Source organism: Electrophorus electricus, chromosome 8 (genome assembly GCF_041902795.1).
Source record: "Electrophorus electricus isolate QZ-2024a chromosome 8, ASM4190279v1, whole genome shotgun sequence".
Taxonomy (NCBI): domain Eukaryota; kingdom Metazoa; phylum Chordata; class Actinopteri; order Gymnotiformes; family Gymnotidae; genus Electrophorus; species Electrophorus electricus.
In genome coordinates, this window is record NC_137504.1 from 12,214,628 (window position 1) to 12,241,194 (window position 26,567).

Consider the following 26,567-nt stretch of genomic DNA (forward strand, 5'->3'; position numbering starts at 1 on the left):
CCCCACCTTAGGTCTGATATACAGAATCAACTCCGGGGAAGTTCAAAGTGAACAATTTCTTAATAAAAGCCATTTCATCCCTCATATTGCTTACATGATTTTTGCCCTTTGCCCACTGAGGCCCAGCTGATTACATTAAAGACATAAGCAGGAATAACTGTTCAAAAACTCATATATCCATTGATTGAATATTAACTGTTTCAAAGGTCAGCAAGGGATAGGGATGCTGAAGTCACAAGGATTTCAGTACAAGTGCTTTAGCTCATCCACAGTGTCTTTCATCTATACCGCTGTCGATCATTGACCAAAAAGATGTGTAGCAAAGGCAGGCCAGATATCCCCAAAACAAGAAAACATAAATGTGAAACTGTATTATAAAGTTTCCCCATTGAGGCTGCATTAAATATCTACTGCAATGTACAAAACGATGGCAGGATAGCGATACCCAGTGGCAGAAACTGAATCCACTTGGTGCATGAAAGGTATTAATCTACTGAAGAGCTGATTGATGAGCATTTTGCGATTATGAGAATGTCTACTTATGAGAATACTTCTAAGGTCAGCATCTGACCTCCAGTACTCACTGAGGTTCACCCAAAGGGCACCTCGTGAGCGATGGCTGCGAAAGACACAATTATCTTTTGATGACCAGAGTGGCGAGCATTCGTCTCAAACCGCTCCGCTCTGAATTTCGCAAAAAAAAAAAAACAACAACCCAAAAACGATGCGATTAGGCACAGACTCGGCACCCTGAGAGAAGCCAATCCAATCAGTCCCGTTCAGCATGAGAACAGGCTTGACCGACAGCCATAAATCCTGTCTTTGCCTGGGGTAGGACACAAATGCCCGGTCAATATTGGCTGGACCCGATTTGTCCTGACTCAGCGCTCAAGTTGCACAGCTACATTTCTTCATTTCTTGATAGATACCAGAGGAATAGGTATGTGCAATCTGTGCTTTGTGCGATTTGACCTGCTATACGGAAACAGGTCTTGCATTTGAGACGCGTTCCAAGTAGTAGCCCTTCTGGGGTTAAACTTCAGGTTAAAAGTCTTCGGTCATGGGGCACGTGAAAAGAACTGGGTTCTAGAACCTTTTGGGAAATGGACGCCAGTCCCAACACCCATCCGGGGACTAGGAAGCACAGCTCCACTTACGTGGTGAAGTCAGCTGCAAGGCCCAGCATGGCCCTCTGCAAGCCCAAGGGGGCCGCTCCCAAGAACTTCAGGGGATTTCCAGCTTTGACAAGTCCCATTTCTCCTCAACGGGCAGGTGGGCAGGGCTTCAGAACCGACAGTCGCAGATAAAGTGGCCGCGCTGGGCAATAGCGGCTGCTTCCCTGCAGAGCGAGGTGCGTGAGGCCTAACGAAAGCAGAAGAAGCTAAACTCATACCACATGCGGCCCCGAGAGTGTGTGAGCGTCAACTTCGAAGGGCACTGCATGTGTGTGGGTGGTTAAAACGGCACATTGCACAATCACGTAACCTGAGCTGGCGAGCAAGTTTTACACTGGCTCAGGCTCTGAGTGGACCCTCCCCAACCCCCATCCGGTTTTACAGATGAGGGGAGAAGGGGGACTTTTAACCACCCCCCATACCCATTTTCCATAACCCTTCTGTGGGACACAAGTCAAACCAAATTCTGCACAAACCCCTCCCACTGTCCAGAGGGCGGAGCGGAATTTGGTGGGAGGATTACAAGGGGTGAGAGGGGTACCAGAGTGGGGGGCTTGACATGAAGGGTAGGGTGGAGTAGGGTGGGGGTCAACAATGCAGCCTCTCCGCAAGTTGATGCCAGTGGAAAAGGGGGTGGGGTGCTGGACAGAGAGAAGAGGACAAGGAGACCTATCAGCGCACACAGACAAACACAGGCCACAAACAGCCGGAAAGTCACAGCTGACTACTGTGCACAAACTACATAAAGGTACTCTGTCTGTGACTGTAACATTCACACAAAAGCCTGCATTTCTTCAAAAATTTACTTTACCTAAATTCGCCACATTTGACCCTACGGCTATCTTGTCCGACTGAAGTGGGTATGTAAATGCACATTAATGCACCTGCACCTGTATAAACCTTTCTGACTGCTTCCATCAAGTCCACAAAGGCCATCATTTATATCGTAACTTGCCCTACGAAAAGCCTGCCCTTTAGAACCTGGGCCATGGTAACAAAACCCGCCTTCACCTGCATATCAAGATATTATATCTGTCCGCATCTCAATTAAACAATAAATCAAAACAGACTCATGGCATGAAGTCCCACAGCCACTTTCTAGAACTTTAAGCAGTCCCGTTGCAACTTGGTATCCATATTTACATGCAAGCACCGCGAACGACATGCGTTGGGAACGTAGCAATGCGACTGACGATTAAGTAGATTTATTTTGGCCATCACTTTCCCTGGTGCTGCCCCTGCAATGAAGCGCACCACCAAATAAGGCACACGGGGACCGTCAGCCAAAAAGCGGAGCAGTCCGGACTCTGGCAAACGCGGGCTGGCCAGCGGGGCAGAAACGTGTCCGCATGCTGTTGGGATTAGCAAGCGGAGTCCCTGGCGGTGCTGTACAGGGCGGTCCGGGGAGGAGCGGGGGAGTTTGCACACGCGTGCGCATGCGTTCGTGTTGTTTAAATATGTCAGGGTGGCGTCACTTTAATGCAGGCTGTTGGGCCCTGGGGCACATCTTGTTCCGTGTACCAGCCTGCGCCGTCACCACGTCCCCTCTGTGTAGCCAACGCGCCAACAGTCCAAGAGAATGAGGGCGAGAAAGGGGGGAGGGTGGGAGAATGGGGGGGGGGGGGCAGAAAGAGAGAGAGAATAACCAGAAAAAGAGATATAGAGAGTGAGAGAGGGGATACACATGTAAGGTCACAGCTGTGTGGTGGTGTGAGAGGAAGAAAGCAGGATGAGGCAGAGGGGTTAGTGACAAACACACACACACACACACACACACACACTAGACCAGAGCAGAAGGCGGTGAAGCAAGGACTTGCTCCCCCTCTGGAGTTTTGCATTACTCTCTTAAAGGTACAAGGACCACCTCATAGTGACCCCCTCTACATTATGTCCCCTTGTTACTGCTGGTCTCTTTTTCTGGTTATCTCCCTGTAGTCTCTCATCATGTCTGACTTTCTTCTCCTATGACTGGTGGTACACATAACATATGCACTCCTGGCTACCAGAATTTGCCGGGTTGGTTTGCGACCAAATTTTGTCCTGCTGCTTTCACGCACCTGTATCTCTCCGAGACGTCCAGGGTCCTGCAATTCGATTACGCTCTTCTCTCTATACAAAGATGCTGGCATGGCTCAGTTCAGTAGCCTGAAGTCAAAATGCTGGCCCCTACTTGAGCCATCTCCATTAAAGCCTATGGGGTTGAATCACCAATCCCTCTACATAAAACACCTGCATGTGTGCTGTTGACCTGTCTTTGCAGTCTGAGTGCCTCTGCACTCGTTTTTGCAGGGCCTCGGCGTACCACACAACGAGCTCCCTCCAGTTTCAATACTTTGACTGTCTGTGGTGGCAGGTCTCACCCTGATCTCTCCTTGACCATGTAAATTGAAGTCTCTCTCACTCTTTCTTTCTCCGCACAGCATGCACAAAACACAGCGAGGCAAGAGCTCCTCTGACAACTCCACCCTTCCTCTTTAGCAGGGTGTGACCTCTGTGGGAGAGAAAAAGTCCGGCAAGAAATACATAACAGCCTGTTGGTCTGGGAGATGAGCGTGTGTGCGTGTGTGTGCCTGAGAGAGAGAAAAAAAAAAAAAAGAGAGTGAGAGACAGAGGGAGGGAGGGAGAGAGTGAGGGAGAGTGTGAGGGAGAGAGAGAGAGTGGGATGATGTGTGAAGCTAAGCCAACAAAGACAGGACCCTAACTCACAAAGTCCAAGGTCACGGAGTCCTGTTTGTGCCGACTCACACGGACAGACAGGGCACAGAAGGCTCACGGGATGGAGGCAGTATGTTGTTTCGGTTTGTCACGTATGCACTAAAGTCATGCCAGCTCTGGGGCAGCATACTTCAAAACTTAACAGAGCCCCAGATGACAGCTGGAAGTCAACAGTTTTATGGACACAAATGATAGCACACTGCACACACGCACACCCACACCCCACACATACACGCCTAGGAGTGTCTCCCAAATGGCTGGCACAGTCACCACAGCAGAGACAGCAAGCTCTTATCTCACCACACCCTACTGACGCAAGCCCTGCTGCTACTTCCCACAGGCCTCCTGTCCGTCCCGCCCTCTCCCCCTCTCTCTCTCACACACACACACACACACACACAAACACACCCATAACATGCTAAGTTTATGTAGGCCTACTAGCCTATTACTTTGAGCAAACAAAACTTCTTTAAAGAATTCCTACACAATCTTTAATATTCTTTTTTTTTTTTTTTTACTTTGTGTTCTGCACCCACAAAAGGAAAAATTCCCTCAAATATCGATGTAATCAAAAAGTCTAGATGTCACAATTAATAAAAGCAGTTTCTTTTGGCAAGGCCTTTGCTGACTGTGAAGCAGTTTAACACCAGAGACAGGAAGGAAGTTTCTCATTCTCTCTCTCTCTCTCTCTCGAAGGGGACTGCAGCTGAACCAACCTCAAAGAGTGAGCAAGAGATAGAGAGCGAGCGCGAGTGAGCAAGACCTGGTGATGTCAGCCTTAGAGGCATAGAGGCACAGGCTGCTATTCCCTGAGTGCACACCTGAGTACATAGTTCTATTCTATTTCCATGGAACAACAGTGGCAGTGAATGATACCATTTTTGGTATTTCTGGCTTTTACACCAAGCTTGAGAATATAACTGGCACTCACTTGTCGAGGCTACACATATGGGATTTGTATCTAGATTACCAACTCGCTTGGCCTCACAAACTGAGCTGAGGGCTGTTCCCTGCATCCAACGCCAATTGCCACACACACACACACACACACACACACACACACACACACACACACACACACACACACACACACACACACACACACACACACACACACATTCAGACACACCCTCTCCACCCTTGAGCACCCCACCCCCTCCACCTCCGCTCCCATTTTTTTTTTTCATTGCAGCCAGTTTGGCAGAACTGCAGGGGTTGCTATGGGGACGAGATTCTTTCCCTGGTTAATGATTGTGCTGCAATGGTAGGGGGTCATTCTGTCACATCGCCTCTAATCTGGGGAGACATGGACAATATCCTCACAGCCCCCTGCAACACACACACACACACACACACACACACACACATCTGAAGGCCTTCAGGTCTTCTCCTTGCAAAGCCCACCTCCACCCATTCCAACACCAGTAAAAAAAAACAAAAAAAAAAAACTAAACAAAAATTTTATATATATAAAATTTATTTCACAACACACCACACTTACTTTAAGCCACAAAACAGCAAACTCAGTTTATCCTCTCCCTCCCTTACACTCCCTCCACCCTCCTGAAAGTATGCTCCTGAAAACCTCAACATATACACACCCACACCTCTCCTCAGGCAGAACCTACAAAGTAAATGCTCCACAATCACATGTGCCTCATGCTAGTCTGTTCCTCCTCCAGCCATACTTCACTCTATAAGCAACCACAGGCGTCACAAGGAGACGTTTCCACTGAAGTAGGTCATATGTATAAACCGCCACCATTACAAAAACAAAAACACTGGAATGTGGGGGTTTTTTTGTTTATTTGTTTGTTTTGACTTGAACATGGCCACCATTTGGCTATGGAGGCCTCCACTTTTCTTCACAGACAAAACGTACTTTTGGTTTCATTTTGCAACTTGTGTTCATTATGCAATTTTCAGGCACTTGGGTTGGCCCCTTCAACTGACTCATATCAGGTGTGTTTTCTGTTGGCTGGTTTATAGAACAAAAGCTCAAATGTTGAGGAAGGGTGGCAATGTGACACTTGCCCACATATAGAACCACGTGTGCAATCTTGCATGCTTCCGGGGGGTGGGGGTCTACACGTATGAGACTAAAGGCAGAACTGTTATCATTCAGTACTATTAATGGCTCATATCGAAGGACAATCACGGAGTACTTCATGGGAGCATCTGTCAGACTGCTTGCTTGCCACTCACTGGCACCGTCTCATATCGGTCACAGACCCATGATACCTGTTATTCACTGCAGTGAGTGTGCAAGTTCACAAGTAGTGTGTTGTATAAATGGCTATAGTGATAACAGGCAAATGCAATTAATCATACCACCCATGAAGGTTTACTAGGGAATCTGCAATACAAGATTTCAGGGGACACAGTCCTGGATATCTCTATGGCAAAACAGCAAGCCAAAACCCTCAAAACAGGGCAGGTAGGGCTGAGGTGGGCGAGAGCGCACAATGAAGACTACATATTGAGTTTAGGGAGGTCAGCAAGGCAAGAATGACAGTATAAAAAAGGAAGAAGACACCTCTGACATTTGAGGGAAACCACAATGACAAGAAACAGAGAGTGGAACGATGAGGCAGTTGGCAGTGGAGAGAGAGAGCAAGAGAGCGGAGGAAACCGACAACCGTCCCCAAAGTTTCCGTTACTGCAGCAGAAGAGCAAATCAAGTTGCCATGTTTCTCGAGCTGACAGACCTCCAAAGATGTCATTTAATTTGTTTTGTGATGAGGTCATTCTTTGAGATTTCTTAAGGTGACAATCAATCAATCCCACAGCCTCAACTGAGCCAGAGAGAATCTTCACTGAGGCGTTCAGCATTGGATTACGACTGCTAGACACAAAACCAGCTTTCACTGAAAAGTATTGCGTCATTTTCACTATGACAGTCTGAGGCCTGATGCAGTCTCCTTTCTGAGCACAGAGTGTGGCCTCTCGCCATGGAAAGTAAGTTTAGATTTTCAGGTGTAAAACCTGACTCCAGGTCAGCCATTGCATGGAAGTAAAAAGGTTTTAAACTTGACTATGTGCGAACACCTTTTATCTTTTATGACTTGGCATTACCAGATCATAAAAAGAAGGCCAGGTTTTCACACATTTTGAAAGTTCTGTCTCAGGGAAAAAAAGCTTGAAACCTGACAGCCCAGTGCATTAGGTTTCCTGTTAGCCTGATTATATAATTACGCATACAGTCACTGAAAAGGCAGACATACAATAAGCATTTAAAAAGGGGTAAAGGTCTAAGAGTACATAGTCAGGTCTACTGAGAAACCCTATGTTGAAATGGCTTGGCCATCAGATAAGTTGGGCCTACTTAACTAGCACCATCAAAGAGAACCAGCATTTACATGTACATTTATGGCATTTAGCTGATGCTTTTATCCAAAGTGACTTACAATTATGACTGAGTCCAACTTGAGCAACTGAGGGCCTTGCTCAGGGGGCCAACAGTGGCAACTTGGCAGTGGTGGGGCTTGAACCAGCAACCTTCCGATTACAAGTCAAGTACCTTAACCACTGAGGTTACCACTGAAATAATTTGTTCATATGTCCAACAACTAAGCTCCAGTATAATATATGGGTGTGGTAGAGATACTGAAAAAAAAGGTAAACAAAAAGAACAGAAAACCAAGCAAGGGAGGGAGAACGAAGGTGTAGTTAAGCCTTCAGTCACCATCTCTACAACCCTCCAAGAAAAAAAAAAAAAAAAACATGACCTCAGTCACACCCAGAGTGAGTGTACTGTGGACATGGTACCAGCTCCTAAAAATAACCGTCCACTCTAGGACAGTGACAGACCCCAACTGTCTCAATGCCTAAAAGCAGTCTCCCCCTCCATAACAAGCCCTTGCTAACCCCAGGTCATGTCGATCCCTGCAATATCTCCCTGACAACATCCAAGGGCTGGGACCGCTGGCCGGGTGCTGAGTGTTTAACCAGTTTGAACAAAGTTTGTCCACAGTCTTAGTTAATGATTGATTGCCAGCTGCTCTGGCACGCCCAGATCCAAACATTCGATGCTCTTCCAATGGCAACGCGTCGGCACGCTCGCCTAGCTGGCTCTGCCAGCGTCAGGCCCTGCTGCAGCGGCACCTAGGCCTCCCGTACACATTTACACTAGAGCTAATCTATGTCACAGGGCTAAGGGTGTCGTACTTACTCAGGTAACAATATAAATAGTTGTTTTGTTGTTATGGCGCACGGCCCTGCCTTACTTGTGTTTCGCACAATAGAAGTTGGGTTAAGATAAATGTGGTTTCGCTAGTAACTTTTGTTCATAAATAATAATGCACATATGCAGGCTACAGTTGCAATATATCCTGTTCACTTAAGACATGTAGCACGACAAGTACTAAGAATGTGGTGCTCATCCAAACTATGACACACCTATGACAGCTGAAACGCGACAGTCGTGACTTTTAATGTAGTCCGCACGTGCCATTTTGCAGACTGTAAATCATGCACAAACTTCTGTTTAAGCAACCAATTACAGGAAATGAGAGGATGCGTGCTCAAGAAGGACGTTAGCAAGTCGACGTTCAAATATAAAAGGAGTAGTGGAGAGCAACTGCTCGCACACTAGACATGAATATTTCCATCTACGGTTCCTGTCACTTTAAGAAACTAAGATGGTGTCTTACTAGCTAGCTGCATTCGCTGTATTTCCTTCCTGCCTTGCACTGACCACTTAAAACCCGCACCGATAATGAAAGGATGGGGATCAGACGGACGGGCGGAACAAAACTTATTCAAACGTTAACGTAGCCGCACAATTCGATGACACCGGTTTTCATAAAAATGAGTACTTTGGATACGACTTCGCCGTTCTCTAACTTTACGCAGGAGGTACTTGGCTAACACCGATCAGAGCGAATAGGCGAAGAGAGTGTAGTACGTTAGCTAGCAACGGTAGCGTTACTGCGCTAGTCACCTAGCAGCTAAGGTTCGCCTCTTGCTGAGCTAACACTAACGTATAATGAAGCTCACTTGCTAAGCTAACGGCTACCTTACTGCCTCGCCTGCTAATTTGGGCTCGCAGCTAGCTAGCAAAGTGTTCAGCTGCCTGTAGTAAGAGCATACAGTTCGCTTGTTGACACAATTCTGCAGCGCAGAATTTTGCGTAGACACTTCCAGATCTCAACTCGTCTGAAACGCAGCGACTAGTTTCCGGATAAGAAAAAATCAATAGCGGATAAAAAATACTTACTTTCTTATTACGGGTCTCCGTGTGCATCTCGGTAGCTAAGCGGGTGCAGTGGTAAAAGGGGTGGAGTGGAAGGGGGGGGTCGCTCGGGCGGGGTATATTTGAATAACAGTAATCTTGATGGCAGTTTTCACCTTTCAGATAAATTGGAAAAATAAAGTAGTGGTCGTTGCCTTAGCGAGTCTTATAAATCATATCCTCGGCGTCGAAAATCCTCTTTCCTTCCCCTAGCGTCTTTCGGTGTGTGTTGTTGCCGTGTTCAGGGTTGGGCTCAAGCTCTCCGTCTCTCCTCCGCCTCTCCCTGCTTCTGACCCCACCCTGCGTCCCCACCCCTCAACTGTGTCAATCAGAGGCTGTGCAGCCAGCTGCAGAGTAGCTCGAACCAGCAACAGCGCCTAACCTTGCCCAAGTCAGCCTTTGCATGATAACAGTTTTTCAAAATCATCGCCATTTTCGGTACACAGTTGTTGTACACACCCTATCACCTCACCTAATGACGTCAAGATGTACCGGATGTTCTTTTCTTCTTGACTGCATTAGAACTTTCGTACACCTGTGTACCGAAAACACAAATGTCAGATGTATTTTTCTGTGCTAAGAACGTATCACTCCCACACATTCAGCTTCATATAAACTAATTTCTCCTCATTGTAAGTTAAGCGCAGTGGGGGAAAAGCTACAATATTACAATACTCACTCATTGCTTCCATTGTGGGGAAGCAATGAGTGAGTATTCCGTTTCATTAGACTATCCAAGGGTTAAGAGGTTGTTCCATTTAACTTTCAAGCGCGCTCGGTTTGAGGAATATATTTTAAGAATAAAAGGTGTATTAAAGTAAATACGACTACTCTTCGGTTCACAAATGTTGTTTTAAAGCTTTTTAACAATTATGACTCATTCTAAACTAGCTTTGACTACACATCCCAGGCGCCTTTGTTTGAAAAAGAACACTTCCGCTAAAACAGGAAGTACATCTGTTTTTGCAGACATGAAGCGGTAAGGAATAAACATTTAATCTCGATTGCTTAACCTGTTACTTCCTGATAAAATGCTGGAACGATCGTTTTAATTTGCTGCTACGTCGTAGTAATATCTAAAAACCGTTATTGTGCGCATCAGTTTACCAACCTAGCGAAAACAACAAAGCTGGCTACCTTGCTATCTTGGTTAAAGTTAGTAAGAACAAGAACTGAACTGGGCCGGGTTTCCTCAGGTATCATAAAAAGGTCGCCTCTGTGTGGCAGAGCAAGTATTAAACTGAGCACGCTGTATTGTTTAAGATTATCTTAACAGTACGGCACTTTTAGGAAACACTGTTGAAAAAAAATAGGACATTGTGTTATAGAAGTGTTTGAGTACCGCGGTCTTCAGACTCAACAACGAAGACTTGGGTTAGCTATTTGAAGAGCTTCTTAACCTGTGTGGTTAAGTAAATCACAGTAAATGTTTCGCACGTTTGCATTATGCTGGCTACCATATTAGTCAGAAACCATATTAAGCCTGATTCCTACACTGCGCAGGAGAAGGTGTAAGCTCCTGATGGTCATTGCTTTTACCGAAAATTATTCTTGACAGCTAGAATTTATTCTTCGTATGACAGCCAACCATATTTACAAGCATTTAGCCTAATCAGTAGTTAATGAGGCATTAAAAATTGCTGGCTATTCTTTGAGGAGCAGTGTAAATGTAATATAAAATCGACAGTGGATGTCCTGTTCATCTGGATTACTTAAAATTGAATTGTCTATAACAAAAATATTTTTTGCTGAACATTTAAACAGCAAAGATCTATGTTGTGTATAACTTTACATGTATAAAGAAGACAATGACTGACAATAATGTATCATTCCATTTTTATATTTAAATTATTCAGTGCTGATTTTAGCGATTTATTCAAAGCATGTATTTGTATACAAACATGACTGACACCCTGAAACATGCTCTTCGGCATAGCTGATCACACCTTCTGAAGTCATGAATAAAACAATGCCAGTGAGCTTTTGAATCAGTACAGCGAGGTTTTCACAGCAGTACTTTTCTTGGCTAATCTCTAACACAAATATTTGTTTGGACATCTTGCACTCATTAATTGTGCTTTGATTAATAATACTGTTTAATTATATTGTCACTTCTTAAACACTCTGGTGGGCCATTATGTTTTAAGATTATGATAGTTCAGATACTGAACTGCTGGAAAGTGATGCACCTGCTCCTAGTCTCATTTATTAATAGCACACAGGTACATTTTCTTAGGAATAAGGGAACAGGTGGCTCAAAACACTATGGAGTATAGGGCAAAGTTTACCAATTAAAAGTGAAGCAAATATATGTAGAATTCTGTGAGACCTGCATTACTCAAAATGCTTACTTTGAGCATTTTTGTTCCTGGAAATGTACGTGATGTACATATCATATGTAGTGTTTGTTTATGTTTGTTTATGTGGGATTTTTTATTTTTTTTGTTCACTAACAAGTCATTACCTTTATGCAATCTTGTTGGGTGGATACATAGCATCTTGAAAGTCAGGAGGCAAACCCATATTTGCTTTTTTAGGTGTTTGCTGGGCTAGAATTCAGACTGAACATGAGTCTTATTGTTCCACTATTGTAAACACTGAAATCTATAACTTTAGGACCTGTTTCTGGAATAATGTTCTTGCATCCCACAGGACATTTCTTGCTAGGTTATTTTCTTAATTTATTATACTACTTGCTTACTTCATTAACAGATCCATGTTAGCATGGTTAGCTAAGGCAAAGATAAATTTTACCTAAGAAGATTTTAACCTATAGTCAAGCTTACAATACTACTAAATACATATTACTGCTACCATGTATAAACATGACCAGTGATTTTAAAATCAACAAGTCAGTACTTGAAGTGATCCTGTTAAACTGTCAGTTAGTTAGTGGGTGTGAACGTTTTGAAGAAGGGTGAGGCGGGCAATGTCCCAGTCAACTCCCATCTATTTAATGTACTGCTTTTTTCCCCTGTTGTTAGGTAATGACTGAATAACACATACCAAACTATACTAAATGCAAATATCTGTGTAACATTTGAATGCAGTATAAATTAGGCTTCTAAAACTGACTAAACCTGAAATAAATTGAATTGTATTTTGACAAGTTGCTTTTGAATGTGCAGCCCTTTTAATGTCATAGGCAATTAGCCACACCCTGTTACTCCTTTAGTGAGGTCTTTAGTGTTGCCTATTCAAAACACCAACAGGTTCCCTCAGTCCCATACGTCGTATTCCCGCAGTCCCATACGATCCACATTCATACGGAAATATTCTAATGCTGGCGGTTCCCTCCACAGGGTTGCCCGTCATGTTTGTGACGATGGCCCCATCCCCGAGGAGCAGGAAACGGAGGGCCAGAGGCAGCTTCACAGTCTGCTGCTCCAGCAGCTTCACACAGACGTCAACATTGACCGGTATCTCGAGCGTTGCTGCCACATAACTAGGCCCACACAGTGTAGAATCAGAACTCTTGCAATAACACTCAGAGGCAGAGGGGATTTTCTCACAGTGGGGAGCTTAGGGAGTGTTCCCTGACACTCAGAAGTTGCCTGAACGGCTGGAGCACAAGGAGCGACCATGCTTGTTTAGGACTTTGCTCTTTAAGCATGTCGCCAAGGAAAGACACTCCGATGGGAAATATCAGGTTGAGTTGATTGTATAAGACGACGTCTCAGACTGTGGGTTTATCATGTGAAAATCACTGAGAGAAATTGATCACTCCCAAATAGGTAATGTGATGGGACCCAATGTGTCCCATTACCTGTAAACCCAGAGTAAACTGCATTATGTGTAATAGCAGTACAAAAGTCCCATCATGTATGCACAACATATAACACATGACAAGTTCAGAACAAGCGGCTCCATCAACAGCAACATGCTGAATGACATGCTTTCATAAAATGACAGAGAATATAGGAAATTACTTTCACAACTGCTCATTGATGTCTGTATTTTACAGAAACACCCAAACTCTGTGTTTCTATGGTGTTCACATGCATGTATGATAGCATGCTGGATGTATACCTACAGATATCCTTTCCCTGTGCCCCCCCCCCCCCCAGTTGTGTAGCAAAGAAGAAATGTTTCGCTCCAGCCACGCTGTACAAGCCCTTTGGGAAACAGGCAGCAGGCGTGCGAAGCCTCGCCCAGTTTCAAGCCCTGCAGGATGGAGAGCAGGAGCTGGCCAGCCTGAGAGAGCTGGGCCTCACCGACACAGAAATCGAACTGTGGAGGAGCAGGGACCAGTCCAAAAGTGGGGAGAGGGTTGGTTGCTGCTAGCATTAATAGTTTTTTTCTAGCTGTACATTAAGCACCAAGAGATCCAGTCTTATGTTTGTCATCTGTCGTCTCCTCTCCTCGTAGAGTCGGGGAGTGAGCGCGGCTCCTGATGCGCGGGACGAGCGGCTACAGGTGATCCGGGACAAGATGGCAGCACGGGCAGAGCTGCTCACGCGCCCCCAGCGCTTCTCAGCCAGCCGAGCCCTTTCTCGCCGAGAGATGGAGATTGAAAGGGCGCTTTTCCATGGCAATGACCGCTGCAGCTTTCTTACCGCCCTTTACCATCAAGGTTGGATAAACCATACAAGCCACCATGATGTACAGCTTTTCTTTCTAGTTGATTTTTATAATGCCCTAGGAGGTCATTTATAAGATGATTTAATATTGTAAGATGATAAGATGATAAATTATTATTATTATTTGGTATTGACTATGTTTGGGATTTGTTTTTTTTTTCTTATTGTCTTATTTGTAGAGGAAGATTCACAAAATGACCAGCAGGGGGCAACATCCTGTAAACCAGTGGATACATTATATAGAGATTTCCTCAAAGACCAGCAGAAAGACTTGGTGGTCTCCGCTGAACCTGTACCTTCGATTAGACCTGATTTTTCACATACAGATATCAGTCATAAACAGTCAACACTTAAAGGCACAGACCCTGATCAATCATGTGCTTTTGAGGACTGTACTACCACTTCATCGTCTAGTCATGAGCTTCAAACAGCTATCAACATGAATACCCAGACACACTCCCTAAATCAAGGGAAGTGCAGCAGATTGGCTATTTCACAAAAAATAGCAGTAAACCAGCCTATTGGACATCTTACTGCTTTTTCTGGGCAGGGTCAGGATAGTCCAATGACAGTCAGTGGTAGGATAGAGGAGATTTCCAATGAGGAGATTGCAAACAATCGGGAGACGGAGGAGGGAATCAGGAGAATTTCACGTTTTCGGAACTACCAGCGTGGAGAGCCATCCAGTGTAGGTTTTTGTATTTTGTGTGTGTGTCTGTATTTAAAGCACTGAATTATATATGAAAGCAAGTTAGTTTGTTTTTTTAGTTATTGTTCTTTTTATATTACATCTTTCAAATTTATAGTAGCTCTGCATTTTGCAGTTGCTAATTAGCTCACTGAAAAAGTGCACAGAGTCTGTGCTGGCAGCAGTTGTTTTGTGATCTTGCCTCTGGTGTTCCAAAGTTTTGCTAAGTTAGTGACTGTATCAACTTTGTACTAATTTGTATATATTACCAGTATGAGCATGTTCCGAGGTGCATGGTTCCTTTAGAGTCACTGCATCTCGTGAAACATCTGTCGTGATTCCCATATGTCACTGGACTGGTGTCTGCACAGGTGCTGTGTGTGAAGAACATGAGTCTTCGGGCATCTCTAGCCCAGCTGGTGTCCCTCTTCTCCAGGTTTCAGAAGGGTGAAGCAAAGCCGATACTGTACCGCCTACTCACCGGAAGACTTAAGGGCCAGGCTTTCATCACATTCTCTGGTAGGAGAGGGTGGCCATCACCATACTAACACTGACCTTCAAATGAAGGAATCTTTTTAGGTGTCAAGCTCTGCAATTGTGGATGTTTTGAATGAAGCAGTCAGCTTGGGGAAGGGGAGCAAGGACTGGAGCAGGGTTACTGTAATAAGCTTACCACTGTGGAGCAAGTTCTTGTACTGAGAGCACAGCAAAAAAAAGAAAAAAAACGAACATCAATCACTGGCCTACATGGCTAAAAGGTGTCTCATCCATGAAGGGCTCCTTGTTTGCATGTGTACCTGCACAGTGAAATGTATGTATCCAAAAACACTGTTCTTCAACTCCTGTGTGTTTGTATCCAAGGAAAAAACAAGTAAATGGATTAACCTAGTGCCTAACATTTTGCAAATCTGAGCACAGAAAAGTGATGTATGGTATTTCTCGATCAAGCCATAGTTCAGATGGAATACTTCTGTATGACAGAAAAGCAGCAAAAATGAGCCCCTTCCCAAAAACAAGCCCAGAATTGGTCCTCGGTGTGCACTGAATTTACTTTTAATGCCATTTGGAAATGCAGTACTCTGAATGAATTCCGAGTAGCTGTTGCATTTAGCTTTCCCCAAAATTCACACGCATGAATGCAAGGCAGTGCATTCATGTCCATTTACGCTCCTAAACAAGATGTTTTTCAGTGAAAAAAATGATGCATACTCTTAAATTGGATCTGCAGTGGTGTGCATTGCATTCACATATGTGTCTCACTTTTTTCTGTGTGGAAGTGAAGTGCAATAGGTGTTTGGATTTGGAAGTATAAATCACAAAGTGGCAAAAAATGCTCATTTCAGAAATGTAATTTTTGAATGCTGTATTTCACTGCATGCCAAAATTTAACACAAAACAGTAATGTATGTGTAACTGTTTGCTTTTAGCTGTGGTATTATAAATGCACATAATTTAAACAAACCTACAGGAAAGGAGCATTGGATTTCAACAGATATTTTGCAGTTTCTGATTTAGTAACTTAATCTTCCATAGTAAGCCTAACCCTTAATTGTCTCTTGTTTTGCAGATATAGAAACTGCACAGGCAGCCTTGGAAATGTTGAATGGGTACAGGCTGCTGGACAAGCCTCTTGTGATTGAGTTTGGACGAGAGAGGAAAGATCCAAACAGTGGGAACTGTTGTAGGAACACTAGTATAACTACAGTACAAGGGTCTGTGGAACTCTGCAAGGACTAAGCTCTCTAAAGCATTTCATTCATCATTCAGAAATTACCAGTGAGTAAAATGCCATAAATGTTGTTATTTGTCTAAATAAAATATGTTATGTAGATATGGAAATATGTCAGCATCTTTCTGCAAATGATCTCGGGAACTCAGTGAGGTAAGATTTATTTGTGGTTTAGTTTTAAGTGGTGTTTTCTCATTTACCAGCAGAGGTCACTAAAATCCATCTGTCTTATGGCCTTGAGCTCAGCACAGTGTAGTGACTACCGAGAACAGGGAAGTCGTTGCTGTGCTTGAGCAACAGGAAAAAAAAAATACACTGCAGTGTTTACAGTAACGTTTTTTCTCACGGAATCACTAATCTAAAATCAATGCAACTGATTTCTGTGCTGTGCTTCGCAATCTAGTAATGTCAGGCATTTACCTTACAATGCTAACTGTGATAATGGGCTGTTGATTGTTGGGAATGTTTTAGACCGAGAATTAGAATAATACAGAGTTACGCTTTTGCGATGTTTAACACTGACTTTGCTGTAATCTTTGCAAAAGTTTTATATCAGTGTCATAATAATATGGCATCACTCTACAACATGGATATATGATGTTGCATAATTCATGCATTTAAACTTTAAGCAAACAAGGTAATTTAGCATTGTAGTGTTTTAATGTAGCTCCAAAACCATGTGTATTGTGATTTTTTAATCTCCTTTATTAGTAGCATCCCAAAAAAAAAACAAAAAACTAAACTTACAACACAATCTGTCAAATACTGTATGTATTCATACAAAATACACAGTGTTAAAAAAAAAATCCTGCATTTATATTTTTGTTATATAACATTTCTGAAGTCAAAAAACATTTAGTTATCTTTCTTACAGATACTTGTTTAACAGCCAAATAGGCATTGGGTAACATCAGTTCTGTGTATTTACACAGAGAAGTCCCAAGCACAGTTGCACAGTTGAACTGAGAGGTACTGATTTCTTTCATTTAGAGACACATTTTGTTTATTTTAAAGCATTCAGCATAAAATGTGACAATGTTGTGCTTTGTAAAGGGGGAGAGAAAAATTGCCCACTTTTCCTCTAGATATCCAGTTGTCTGTGCCCTACATTGTCACTGACAGAAACATATTTTTACAGTCACTCCAACTTAGCCACTATAGTCTATTTTATGTAGTGGTGCAAAAGAGCAACAGAAATGAACCATAGACGAACAAGTCTTCAGACATACCCTGTAACGTCATAGCCGGCTGCTGGATTCTGCTGTGCTGGTTTCCTCGAGCCGTGAGCAGCAGCCGTGGAGTGGCTGCTTGTGCTTATCTGGCTGGCCAGGGTCTGGGTCTTGCTGGTTGGGTTCAGGGTGATGCCAGTCGGGCGGTAGGGCACAGAGTGAGTGCCCCCACGGGCCACGCCGCTGGTACCCGTGCGGTCGGGGTATGGGTACCCACCACCATGGCGCCTGAAAAGCCGATTCCTATCTGGGTCGTCGCAGCAGGACGTGCTCAGTAGGCCTCCCCCTATTAGAGACAGAATAGAGGAAGCCAGGCCTACATACAGGCAGCTGCCAATCTCAAACTTGAAGCCCTCGGGCATGTTGATGTGGTAGAAGTTCTGCACCACTTCATGAGTCTTCCAGGACACAGGGATGAGGGACAAGAAGCCAGCTGCCAGGAAGAGGCCCCCTCCCAGTCCAGCCACCTTGGTCTTAGCCATGGATCCATCCATGCACACAGTACACTGCATCCCCACACTGGACACCATGCAGGCCATGATGGAGAGGATGATAGCGATAACCATCATCGCCCGGGCCGCCTGCAAGTCAGCCCGCAGGCCAAGGATGGTGCTGTAGGTCTCACACTGGAAGACACTGGTGCTCTGGTGGACACATTCCATCCACAGGCCCTTCGTGCTGTCGATGGCAGTGACTATGTTGGAGCCAATGTGTGCAGAGGTTTCCCAGTAAGGCAGCAGGGTGGCCGCCAAGTTCCCAATCATACCCAGAATGCCCAGGAAGAAGCCCATAATCTCCAGTGCAGCTGTGGCCATCGTCAAGCAGTGCACCGTATGCAGCAAAGTGCACCCTCACAGTGTAACACAAAGTCTGCTCACTGAAAATGGATAATGACTTAGCTAGCTACCTTCTTGATCTGCTAAAGACTCAAAAGACAAGAAAACAAAAAATGTTTTTAAAAAAAGAATGGAGGTCTAAGTGTTGCTCTCTCTATAGGTGATGGTATGTGTGTTCTCTGTGTGCGTGTTCCTACTCTCACTTCAGTGTCTAAATACTGAATGTTTCCACAGTCCACGTATCACTCAGACACAGTAGCATGAGTTAAAGATTCACCTTTGCTACCATGCCAAAGCCAAGGCCACAGAGGAGAGGACGAGGTCAGCCACAGGAGGGTGACGGGTTTCTTCCTCTTTGTCCTAAAAATAATAAAATATAATTTTGACCATTTGGGGAAAAATGAAACTCCGGTAAAGTAACTGAAGAATATTATCCAGACAATTTCATAATTTGAAGAGCTAAAAGTTTTATTGATATTCTGTGATTTCATTAATGAACAGAAGAAAGGGGCTTATTACCACTGTAATAATACAAGATGCATTTCACTTATAAGTGAAATAGATAGTTTGACATAAAATGAATAGGCTACAATAAAATACAATGAAATGGAGTAACATGTAACAACAAAGTGGAATACAAGTACAATGCTGCTGTTAGATTGTAATATCCATTATAAAATATATGTAACTAACCAACCAAAAGACTTTGTTCACTCTTTTAACTGCTATGTATTTTTTATTGTAAATGTGACAAAAAACAAAAACAAGCACATTTCGCCTCTTATCTTCTTATCTCTATCTCATGTATACACACAGACACACACTTACCAATGTAATATAATTCTCTTAGTTTGATACAGAATGATGATAAGTAGCATTCTGTTGCTAGGACAGTCATGGTTCCAGGCAGGGTGTGCATGTGAGCCTGCATAGTTTGGGCTGGTTTAGACTTGATCCTAATATAGCCAAATCTCTGCTCACATGTCACCAATGCAGTAATGAGATTAAAATGTAATCCAGCATCTGAATGATCTGACCAACAAACTTTTATGCACAACCCTTCATATACTGCATCCGTATATTTGACATGTTTTCTTGGTGCTGTAACTCATAATCTCAGCTCATGCAAATAAAATTAAACTGGTAAGTCCCCCATCTACAAATAAAAGGGAAGTTGGTCAAAGTTCAGTTTTTTGGATCAACACACACTAAACTTAATCAACCTCACTTGTTAGGTTTCTTGTCTCTAGAGGTTGCTGTTGTTCAATGTATTAATACAAAATGCATATTCTATATGCATTAGTTAATGCTATTTAGTTAACTTGTCAGAATCTGCATGATTATGCAAGTATTCACAAAATATAGAAAGTCTTAGAAAAGTCAAATTATTGGTGATAATGAAATATTTTATTTCACATAATATACATTTGAGTTGTCCATTATGGTAGGTATAATTCTATTTCTGTAATGTAACTATATTACACTTGTATAACATAGTTAGATATTTTAGACCCCATTGCTAGTGAACCTGTAGTGTTTGGGTTTGTAACCCTGAAATATGATTGTTCATAATATAGCTGCGAGTGAGTCAAAATGTAGTCAGTTAGTAATTATATGTTTGGGTTGGCTCTGGATTAGAGGCAGTGTGGGTAGGTGCTGCTGTGGGAATAGTGATCTTGACCTCACACACAGGGATGGAGGTGCCAACAGAAAGAGTGGAAGAACAGTAAGGGTGAGAGAAGTGTGCCTATGGAGGTGTGAGGGATGGTGTCGTCCCTACGCCTCCGCAAATGAGGGCAGAGGTGCTGAGAGACACACTACAGCATGGCCTGAAAGTCCCAACCAGAATTCCCACATCAGCACCTATGTGTGTTATGTGTTACCTTTGACCCTAACACAAAGGTACATATGCTCTTACTTTATGTGTGTGCCTACAACAAGGACTGTTTTGCATCAAAATGATCCCCTTTTTTCCAAGAAAACTAACCCTCTTTTACAGTGACGTTGCTATGGGTGAAGTTTAAATAGTACTGGGCTGCTTCTACTGAACTTTAGTTGGTTGTTGTAATGAGAATAAGCAACATCTTTACATGAATACAATTTTTAAAATACACAATATGCTGGTTGTACTGTGCTCTTTGTTAAAGATCTTAGCTACTCCCAAGGCTTCTCCTTTTGAGCTCTTTAACATTTTATGAATAATAAATAGGAGATGTCACTGAAAAAATTGTGGGATGTCTTGGGGTCTGCTGTATAGTTTGGTAGTAAACTTGAGATACTAAGCATAGCTCAAATATTCAAGGAGACCCGGTCATCTTAGATTAGGGGTGGGACTAAAGTTTTGGAAGCTGGAAAGTTGGAACCTTCCCAGAGCTGGAAAGGGCTTTAGACTCTGCTCCACATGTCATATTACATATTCCTAACAGACCTATATGAAATGTAAATGAGGGAAATGTACAATACAATGTAGTCTGTGAGCTTTCTGGGTGTTTGAAACCCATATATACTGACTGGCGTCCTGAAGAAATTAGATCCTAATGGTGAAAATACTTTTGCTTCGGGAAAATTAGTCATATCAAGGTCAAACAGAACATTATGTCGCACTGGGTACCAATACTAGAATATTTTTTCATCTGACCTCAGTCCCCTGTGTGACCTTATGGTTTCAGGATTCAGTGGTGATCTGTTCAGTGACATAGCCAATCCTGCCCTTCTTCACCAGGTCTCACACCTCAGCTCTCATTTGTGGAGGTGTAGAGACAACACCAGCCCTCACACCTAGGCACACTTGTCTCACCATCTGAGACTGTGCTACATGTACCACAGTCTATGTAGCTGAGTCTGCAGTAAGATACAGTTCCCACCCCAACACCTAGGCACTCTGACCTGGACACACATACAATGACCTCTTGTTGAACTATTCTCTATATGTGTAGTAAAGATAGGAACGATACCAAATAAATTAAGTAATGATGAGTCTCTTAAACAACCCACTTTAGGCTGTGGAAGTGCATGATTGGCATCCTCATATGTAGATTGTTACTAACCATAATCTGACTGTAAAATTCCAAGACACTTGAAGGTTTTGAGTAACTGGATCACGAGTGTTAGATTAATGCTGGAACTAAATACCTGACAAATGGCTCCTGATGTTGAGACCAACCTCTTCTTATAATCTGGCTTTCAAATACTGATAATCTCAGTGTCCAGGGCTTCTCCTTGCAGTGACCTGGGCAAACTCATTCCTCTTCACCAGATCTCACACCTCTGCCCTCTTTTGGGGAGGTGCAGGAGTGACACCAGCTCTCACACCTCCATAGACACACTTCTCTCACCCTCTCTGCTCCTCTAGTCTCTCTAATAGCATGAAGTTACACTCAGTACATGTAGAAGAATCTACAGTATTGTTCCCACCCCTGCACCTAGACACTCTGACCTGGACACAAACACTGACCTCTTACTGACCTGTGCATAGACCTGCAGTTACTCACCTTATATGCTTTCACTATGTCTATTAAAGTGGCATGTATGCTATGCTATGTATTATTGTTTAACCAGTTAACTTAGTCAATACAGTATTTCTGCCCCTTTCTACAACAGCTCTGTGAAGGTCCCCACAAACACTTTCACTTTATATATGTGTATGAAGCCTCCTATGCTTGTTTTCAAAAATATTAACCAGTACAGCTTGGTCACAGTGAAAGTGTCCTTAGAGGAGAGCACTAAATCTTTGCTTCTTCATTACTCTGCAAAGGCACAAAATCAATGCCTTACCGGCTTATATGTTTTATAAGTGTAAGAGAGACTGACCCTACTATCCGTCTTCTTGTAATGGGAACATTGTCACCTTTTCCCTCATGTACCCTTGGCTACAGACAGTAGACGGTACAGCTGGAATTCAAACCTACCAACACTAGGGTCCTTAGCTCATCTCAAATTTGTTTTAACAATATTTCATCACTATTTCTCTCTTAGACTCCTGTGTGATCTCATAGTGTCCAGGCTTAGTGTCCAGAGCTTCCCCATGCAGTGACCCAGCCAAACGCATTCCTCTATACCAGGTTTCACACCTCTGCCCTCATTTGGAGAGGTGCATTGATGACACCAGCCCTCACACCTCTATAGACACACTTCTTTCACCTCTCTGCTCCTCTAGTCTCTCTAATGGCACCCAGTTACACTCAGTACATGCAGAAGAATCTACAGTATTGTTCCCACCCCTGCACCTAGACACTCTGACCTGGACACAAACACTGACCTCTTACTGACCTCATATGGAATATTAGTTCTAACTGAAACCTGTACCTACCACTGTTAGCTACAGCAATATGGAAATCTACATGTTTAAAATGGTGGGAGTCACTTTATAATCTTTGGTTTAGAGGCAACAGTTGATTAACTGCTTTCAACCAAGATATTCACAACTACTTGCTAAACAATAAGGGAGAGTGAGATAGCTGGACAGAACACAGTGCTAAGCAGGAAGAAATTCTTCATTTAAGGTAAATTCCCACTTCTGAGATGTGTTTCGGCAGAATTTTAGTAATATCTTAATAGCGTGTTTTGTTATGGTGTCGTAACTTATAACTCAAAATATCAAAGTGACCAACATTTGTAAAGAAAAAAAAAGAAAAAAAGAGTATATGTATATCTTTGCCACTGTTTGGCACATTTTATTATTAGCCTTTTCACTGATACTGTACTCTATTGTGTAAACCATGCTACTGTGCTAGTGGTAATGCCTATGTAACCGTAGTGTAGTGATGGAAGTTACATCAGTTAAGGTGAGTAAACCTCAATGGGCCTTTCCTATGTTCGATAGGAGGGTTTAAACAACAAGGAGGCAAATCTGGATTTAGTAAATGTATTTCCACAACAATAGCAAACTGTACAAATACAATTCAGGCCTAAAAAGGGGGAATAAACAAAATAAAAGTTGCTACCTGGGTAGTCTTATTCTTTCTTATGTACACCTTTTAAGTTCAGTCCCTTTTAACTACGTGTGTGTTTATGTCCAGTAAAAAAAATAAACAACAAAAAAAACCCTGTCAATCCTTGTCTCTTTCTTAAGGCTCCTGTCGTCTTTGGAGCTATATTGTGCAGAACCAACAAGTTCACGACTTCACTGGCTCATCATATATCTCTCTGTCTTGCTGGATCTGAAATGGCATTCGACTCACAAAAGAAACCTGTCCAAAAGAACCAGTCATGGCTAGACTCGGAAATGGCTGTATACTACTTCAACAAGGTGATAACTTGTGATAACTTTTAGGATAAGAGCTCTAAGTACTCTTCTGACCCTTTTATGCACTTTGCTATAAAATAACTCTTTAGTGCACTTGTGAAATGAAAACACCGTTGTGGAGTTTCTCTGCGTTCTCATCCACGAGGGGAGAAAAAATGATGTTGTGGGGAAAGCTTTCACTCACTGAACAGTGGGGGCACTATCACTAAATTTAACTCTTTTCTTGCATGAGAAATTTAAGTGGTTTACACCTAGTAAGATGCTATTGGCAAAGTCACTTCATATGTAATTTTAGGCCAATGTGGAGTTTAAATGGTATCCCTCAAAGCTGCCTCTTGTTTGAGACTAAATTTGTTTAAACATCATTGTACATCTATAGATAACCCTTAGGACAGGGGTATCCAGGTCCAATCCTGGAGATCTACCACCCTACAAAATGTAGTTACATCCTATTTCAACACATCTTTCACCTGGCTCTAAAATTTGAATGTTTCTGAAGGTCATGATAAGGGAATCAGGTGAGTTAGATTTGGGTTGGCACTAAATTATGCAGGACAAAAGATCTCCAGAACCACACTTGATCACCCCTGCTTTAGATATTGTATTAAATATAATTACAATGTATCTTATTTTCTTTTATACAAATGGTTTTGATGTTTATTAATGGGCACAGATACATGAAAACAACCCAGATAGTCCCAGTGCCCTTCACACTCCTCTTCTTATCTGAGGAGGTGTTGAGGTGACACCGGCCCTCACATTCCCCAAACACTCTCTCTTTACTGGCACCTAGTCTAGGTCATGGTGAGTAGCGGAGCCAGGACTACCATTCCCACATCAGCACCTACACACCATGCCACTGACCCCTGCCCCTGAAAATAACCACAGTTCCATAAACACATTCTGTGCATGCAGCATCCAGTGAGTACTCCATTGAACACAGTTATGAACTAATTTTTAGCCAGGTTTTCAAAGTCATCCACCAACTAGTTGCACTTGTTCAGCCCAAGACTAACTCTGTTTTTCAGCCAACAAGTAAGGTCAAAGATGAAGGTTTTGAATTGTGGATGCTTGCATTGGCACATTACATAATTGAGATAAGTAGAGAGTCCTGATGAGGGCAGAACCTGGCAGGCAGCAGACACCCAGTGCTGATGATCATTTGGCTCTTGCCTTGAATGTCTGCATAAGGGGGCAAGCATCCACTGGTCAAGAAGAAAGGCACTGACTAACTTGTAAGATCTCAGCATAAATTACCAAATAAAGTTTTAGAACGTTTGACTACTAAGACTACAACTCCTGTGTCAAATTATTCAATGTCCAGCAGGATTTTTAAATTAATTTATCTGCATCCATCTACTAATACATATATGGTAACTACACAACAGTGCATTCAGCAAAATGTCAAAATGTAAATGTGCTGGGATGGGAACAATACTGCAGATTCTTCTACATGTACTGAGTGTAACTGGGTACCAGCAGAGAGACTAGAGGAGCAGAAAGGGTGAGAGAAGTGTGCCTATGGAGGTGTGAGGGCTGGTGTCACCTCTGCACCTCCCCAAATGAGGGCAGAGGTGTGAGACCTGGTGAAGAGGAATCAGATTAGCAGGGTCACTGCACAGAAACAAAGGAATGTGGCCAATTTGATACATGGTAACATTAATCAACTTGTAAGAAAGTTTTGATTAGCACATATATTATTTATATGTGCAAATAATGCATAAAATGACATAAATTGTTATGTAACTTCACATGTTTACCAACTATCAGCCAACACATTTCAGCAATTGATCTCACTGGTTTATTTACAGTCTTCCTAGACTTGCTTGGCCTGTCCATATCAACCATATTACAATCCATTAACTTACTGTTAGTTCAATCAACACTTCATCAAGTAATAAATGAAATTACCACAGACAAATGTTAGTAAATTAAGAATCTGTGATTGACTGGTCTTGAGCAATCAGGGTCTATATCATTATAATCAGTATATCAACAGTTTGACATAACAGAATTATTTATACAGTTTATGAACTAAAATAGCTGTTAGACTTCGCCAAATAAAGGCAAATATTCGATAACTTTATCTGTACTGTACTTCAGCAAGACTCTTAATAGATTAACTTTCACTGCAGACTGGAAAGATATTTGTTCCTACTAATTGTTGGTTCCAAACTAATCAGCAGCATAGGCTTAGCAGCAGGCTATGTCAACAGTTTCTTATCTGGATAACATTCCCAGGGATAAGATACTATTGCTTTTGTGAAAACTATTTAGAATTATGTTTAAGCCAATGTCCATCAATAGTGCACCTTGAGTGCAAAATTATGTCTAGAAATCTAGAAAAGTATGTCTTTGTTTAAGGAAAGGGTTATTGCTAGCCACAGTCAGTGAAACGTGTCAGGTGTGATGATTCTTGCTTATGTGGCAGAATGTTCATTTTGGTTAATCTAGACAAGAACATGTTCTGTGAAGAAAGAAAGAAAGAAAGAAAGAAAGAAAGAAAGAAAGAAAGAAAGAAAGAAAGAAAGAAAGAAAGAAAGAAAGAAAGAAAGAAAGAAAGAAAGAAAGAAAGAAAGAAAGAAAGAAAGAAAGAAAGAAAGAAAGAAAGAAAGAACTTTCAGCATTTCATTAATATGCCTATCTAATTATCGTATAGTATGAAGTGTTGCTTTAAATTAAGGATTCGTGTTGACTTTAAAAAATCATTAGCTGAAAGACCAGTAGGCTGGTGATTACTGAAATTCCAAACTCCGGGGGAGAAAAGGTTTAGGAGAGGCTAGTGGCAGGGGGTTTCCAAAGCTCAACAAACGTGAAAACATACGTTTGTTAACTTGTGTCTACCCCCAAAGGCACAGACGCAAATGAACAGAATAAACAACGTTCCTTTCTGTTGTTTTCGTTAGATTTGTTATTTCGAGATTAGACATTTGGTCAAGATAATGCGTCAACAGTGTACCGTTCAGTGTACCGTGAAGGGCCCATATAAAATCTAAAGTTAAATTATTGAACCCAGTCTACGAGTTCTCGATGCATTTCTAAACGCTAATTTCTTCCTTCGGCTTTACATGGTATAAAATATATCCACACTAGTGGCAAATTTGTACTTAAGAGCTATAATATAGGCTTTACATATC

General features: G+C 42.5%; 3 protein-coding genes across 6 annotated transcripts in view; 1 reads left to right on the plus strand and 2 right to left on the minus strand.

The window, feature by feature from the left end:
* The window catches only part of klf8 (Kruppel like factor 8), a 24,399-nt gene extending 15,020 nt beyond the window's left edge, over positions 1-9,379 (minus strand). The window contains exon 1 of one of the 2 annotated variants that reach the window (XM_035526912.2): positions 9,109-9,379. In XM_035526912.2, the coding sequence (XP_035382805.1) occupies positions 9,109-9,135 (27 nt within the window). In that variant the 5' untranslated portion in view covers positions 9,136-9,379. Of the gene's footprint in view, positions 1-1,157; positions 1,924-9,108 lie in introns of those variants that run through there. The other variant, XM_035526915.2, reaches the window with a different exon arrangement.
* rbm41 (RNA binding motif protein 41) lies at positions 8,554-16,224 on the plus strand. Of its 3 annotated transcripts, none has more exons than XM_027018197.3 (8): positions 8,554-8,747; positions 10,015-10,102; positions 12,426-12,542; positions 13,191-13,392; positions 13,492-13,696; positions 13,883-14,391; positions 14,763-14,910; positions 15,959-16,224. In XM_027018197.3, the coding sequence occupies exons 2-8, from the start codon at positions 10,095-10,097 to the stop codon at positions 16,126-16,128; spliced, it is 1,359 nt and encodes a 452-aa protein (XP_026873998.2). In that variant the 5' UTR covers positions 8,554-8,747; positions 10,015-10,094; the 3' UTR covers positions 16,129-16,224. The 3 variants fall into 3 exon arrangements, with proteins under 3 accessions (XP_026873998.2, XP_026874007.2, XP_026873990.2); XM_027018206.3 differs by having other exon boundaries at positions 10,034-10,102; XM_027018189.3 differs by lacking the exon at positions 8,554-8,747 and having other exon boundaries at positions 9,415-10,102.
* Positions 16,225-17,127: 903 nt separating this feature from the next.
* cldn2 (claudin 2) lies at positions 17,128-18,236 on the minus strand. Its single transcript, XM_027018218.3, has one exon. It carries the CDS (start codon positions 18,162-18,164, stop codon positions 17,340-17,342), a length of 825 nt encoding a protein of 274 aa, XP_026874019.1. The 5' UTR covers positions 18,165-18,236; the 3' UTR covers positions 17,128-17,339.
* Between the last annotated feature and the right edge of the window lie 8,331 nt (positions 18,237-26,567).

What these genes read in the sequence shown, in the direction of transcription:
- rbm41 (XM_027018189.3), top strand. Translation starts at nt 9,996, where the DNA reads ATGACTCATTCTAAACTAGCTTTGACTACACATCCCAGGCGCCTTTGT. An exon ending in GTTTTTGCAGACATGAAGCG is followed by an intron (nt 10,103 to 12,425) that starts GTAAGGAATAAA and finishes TTCCCTCCACAG; the next exon opens with GGTTGCCCGTCATGTTTGTG. An exon ending in AGCGTGGAGAGCCATCCAGT is followed by an intron (nt 14,392 to 14,762) that starts GTAGGTTTTTGT and finishes GTGTCTGCACAG; the next exon opens with GTGCTGTGTGTGAAGAACAT.
- cldn2 (XM_027018218.3), bottom strand. Translation starts at nt 18,164, where the DNA reads ATGGCCACAGCTGCACTGGAGATTATGGGCTTCTTCCTGGGCATTCTG.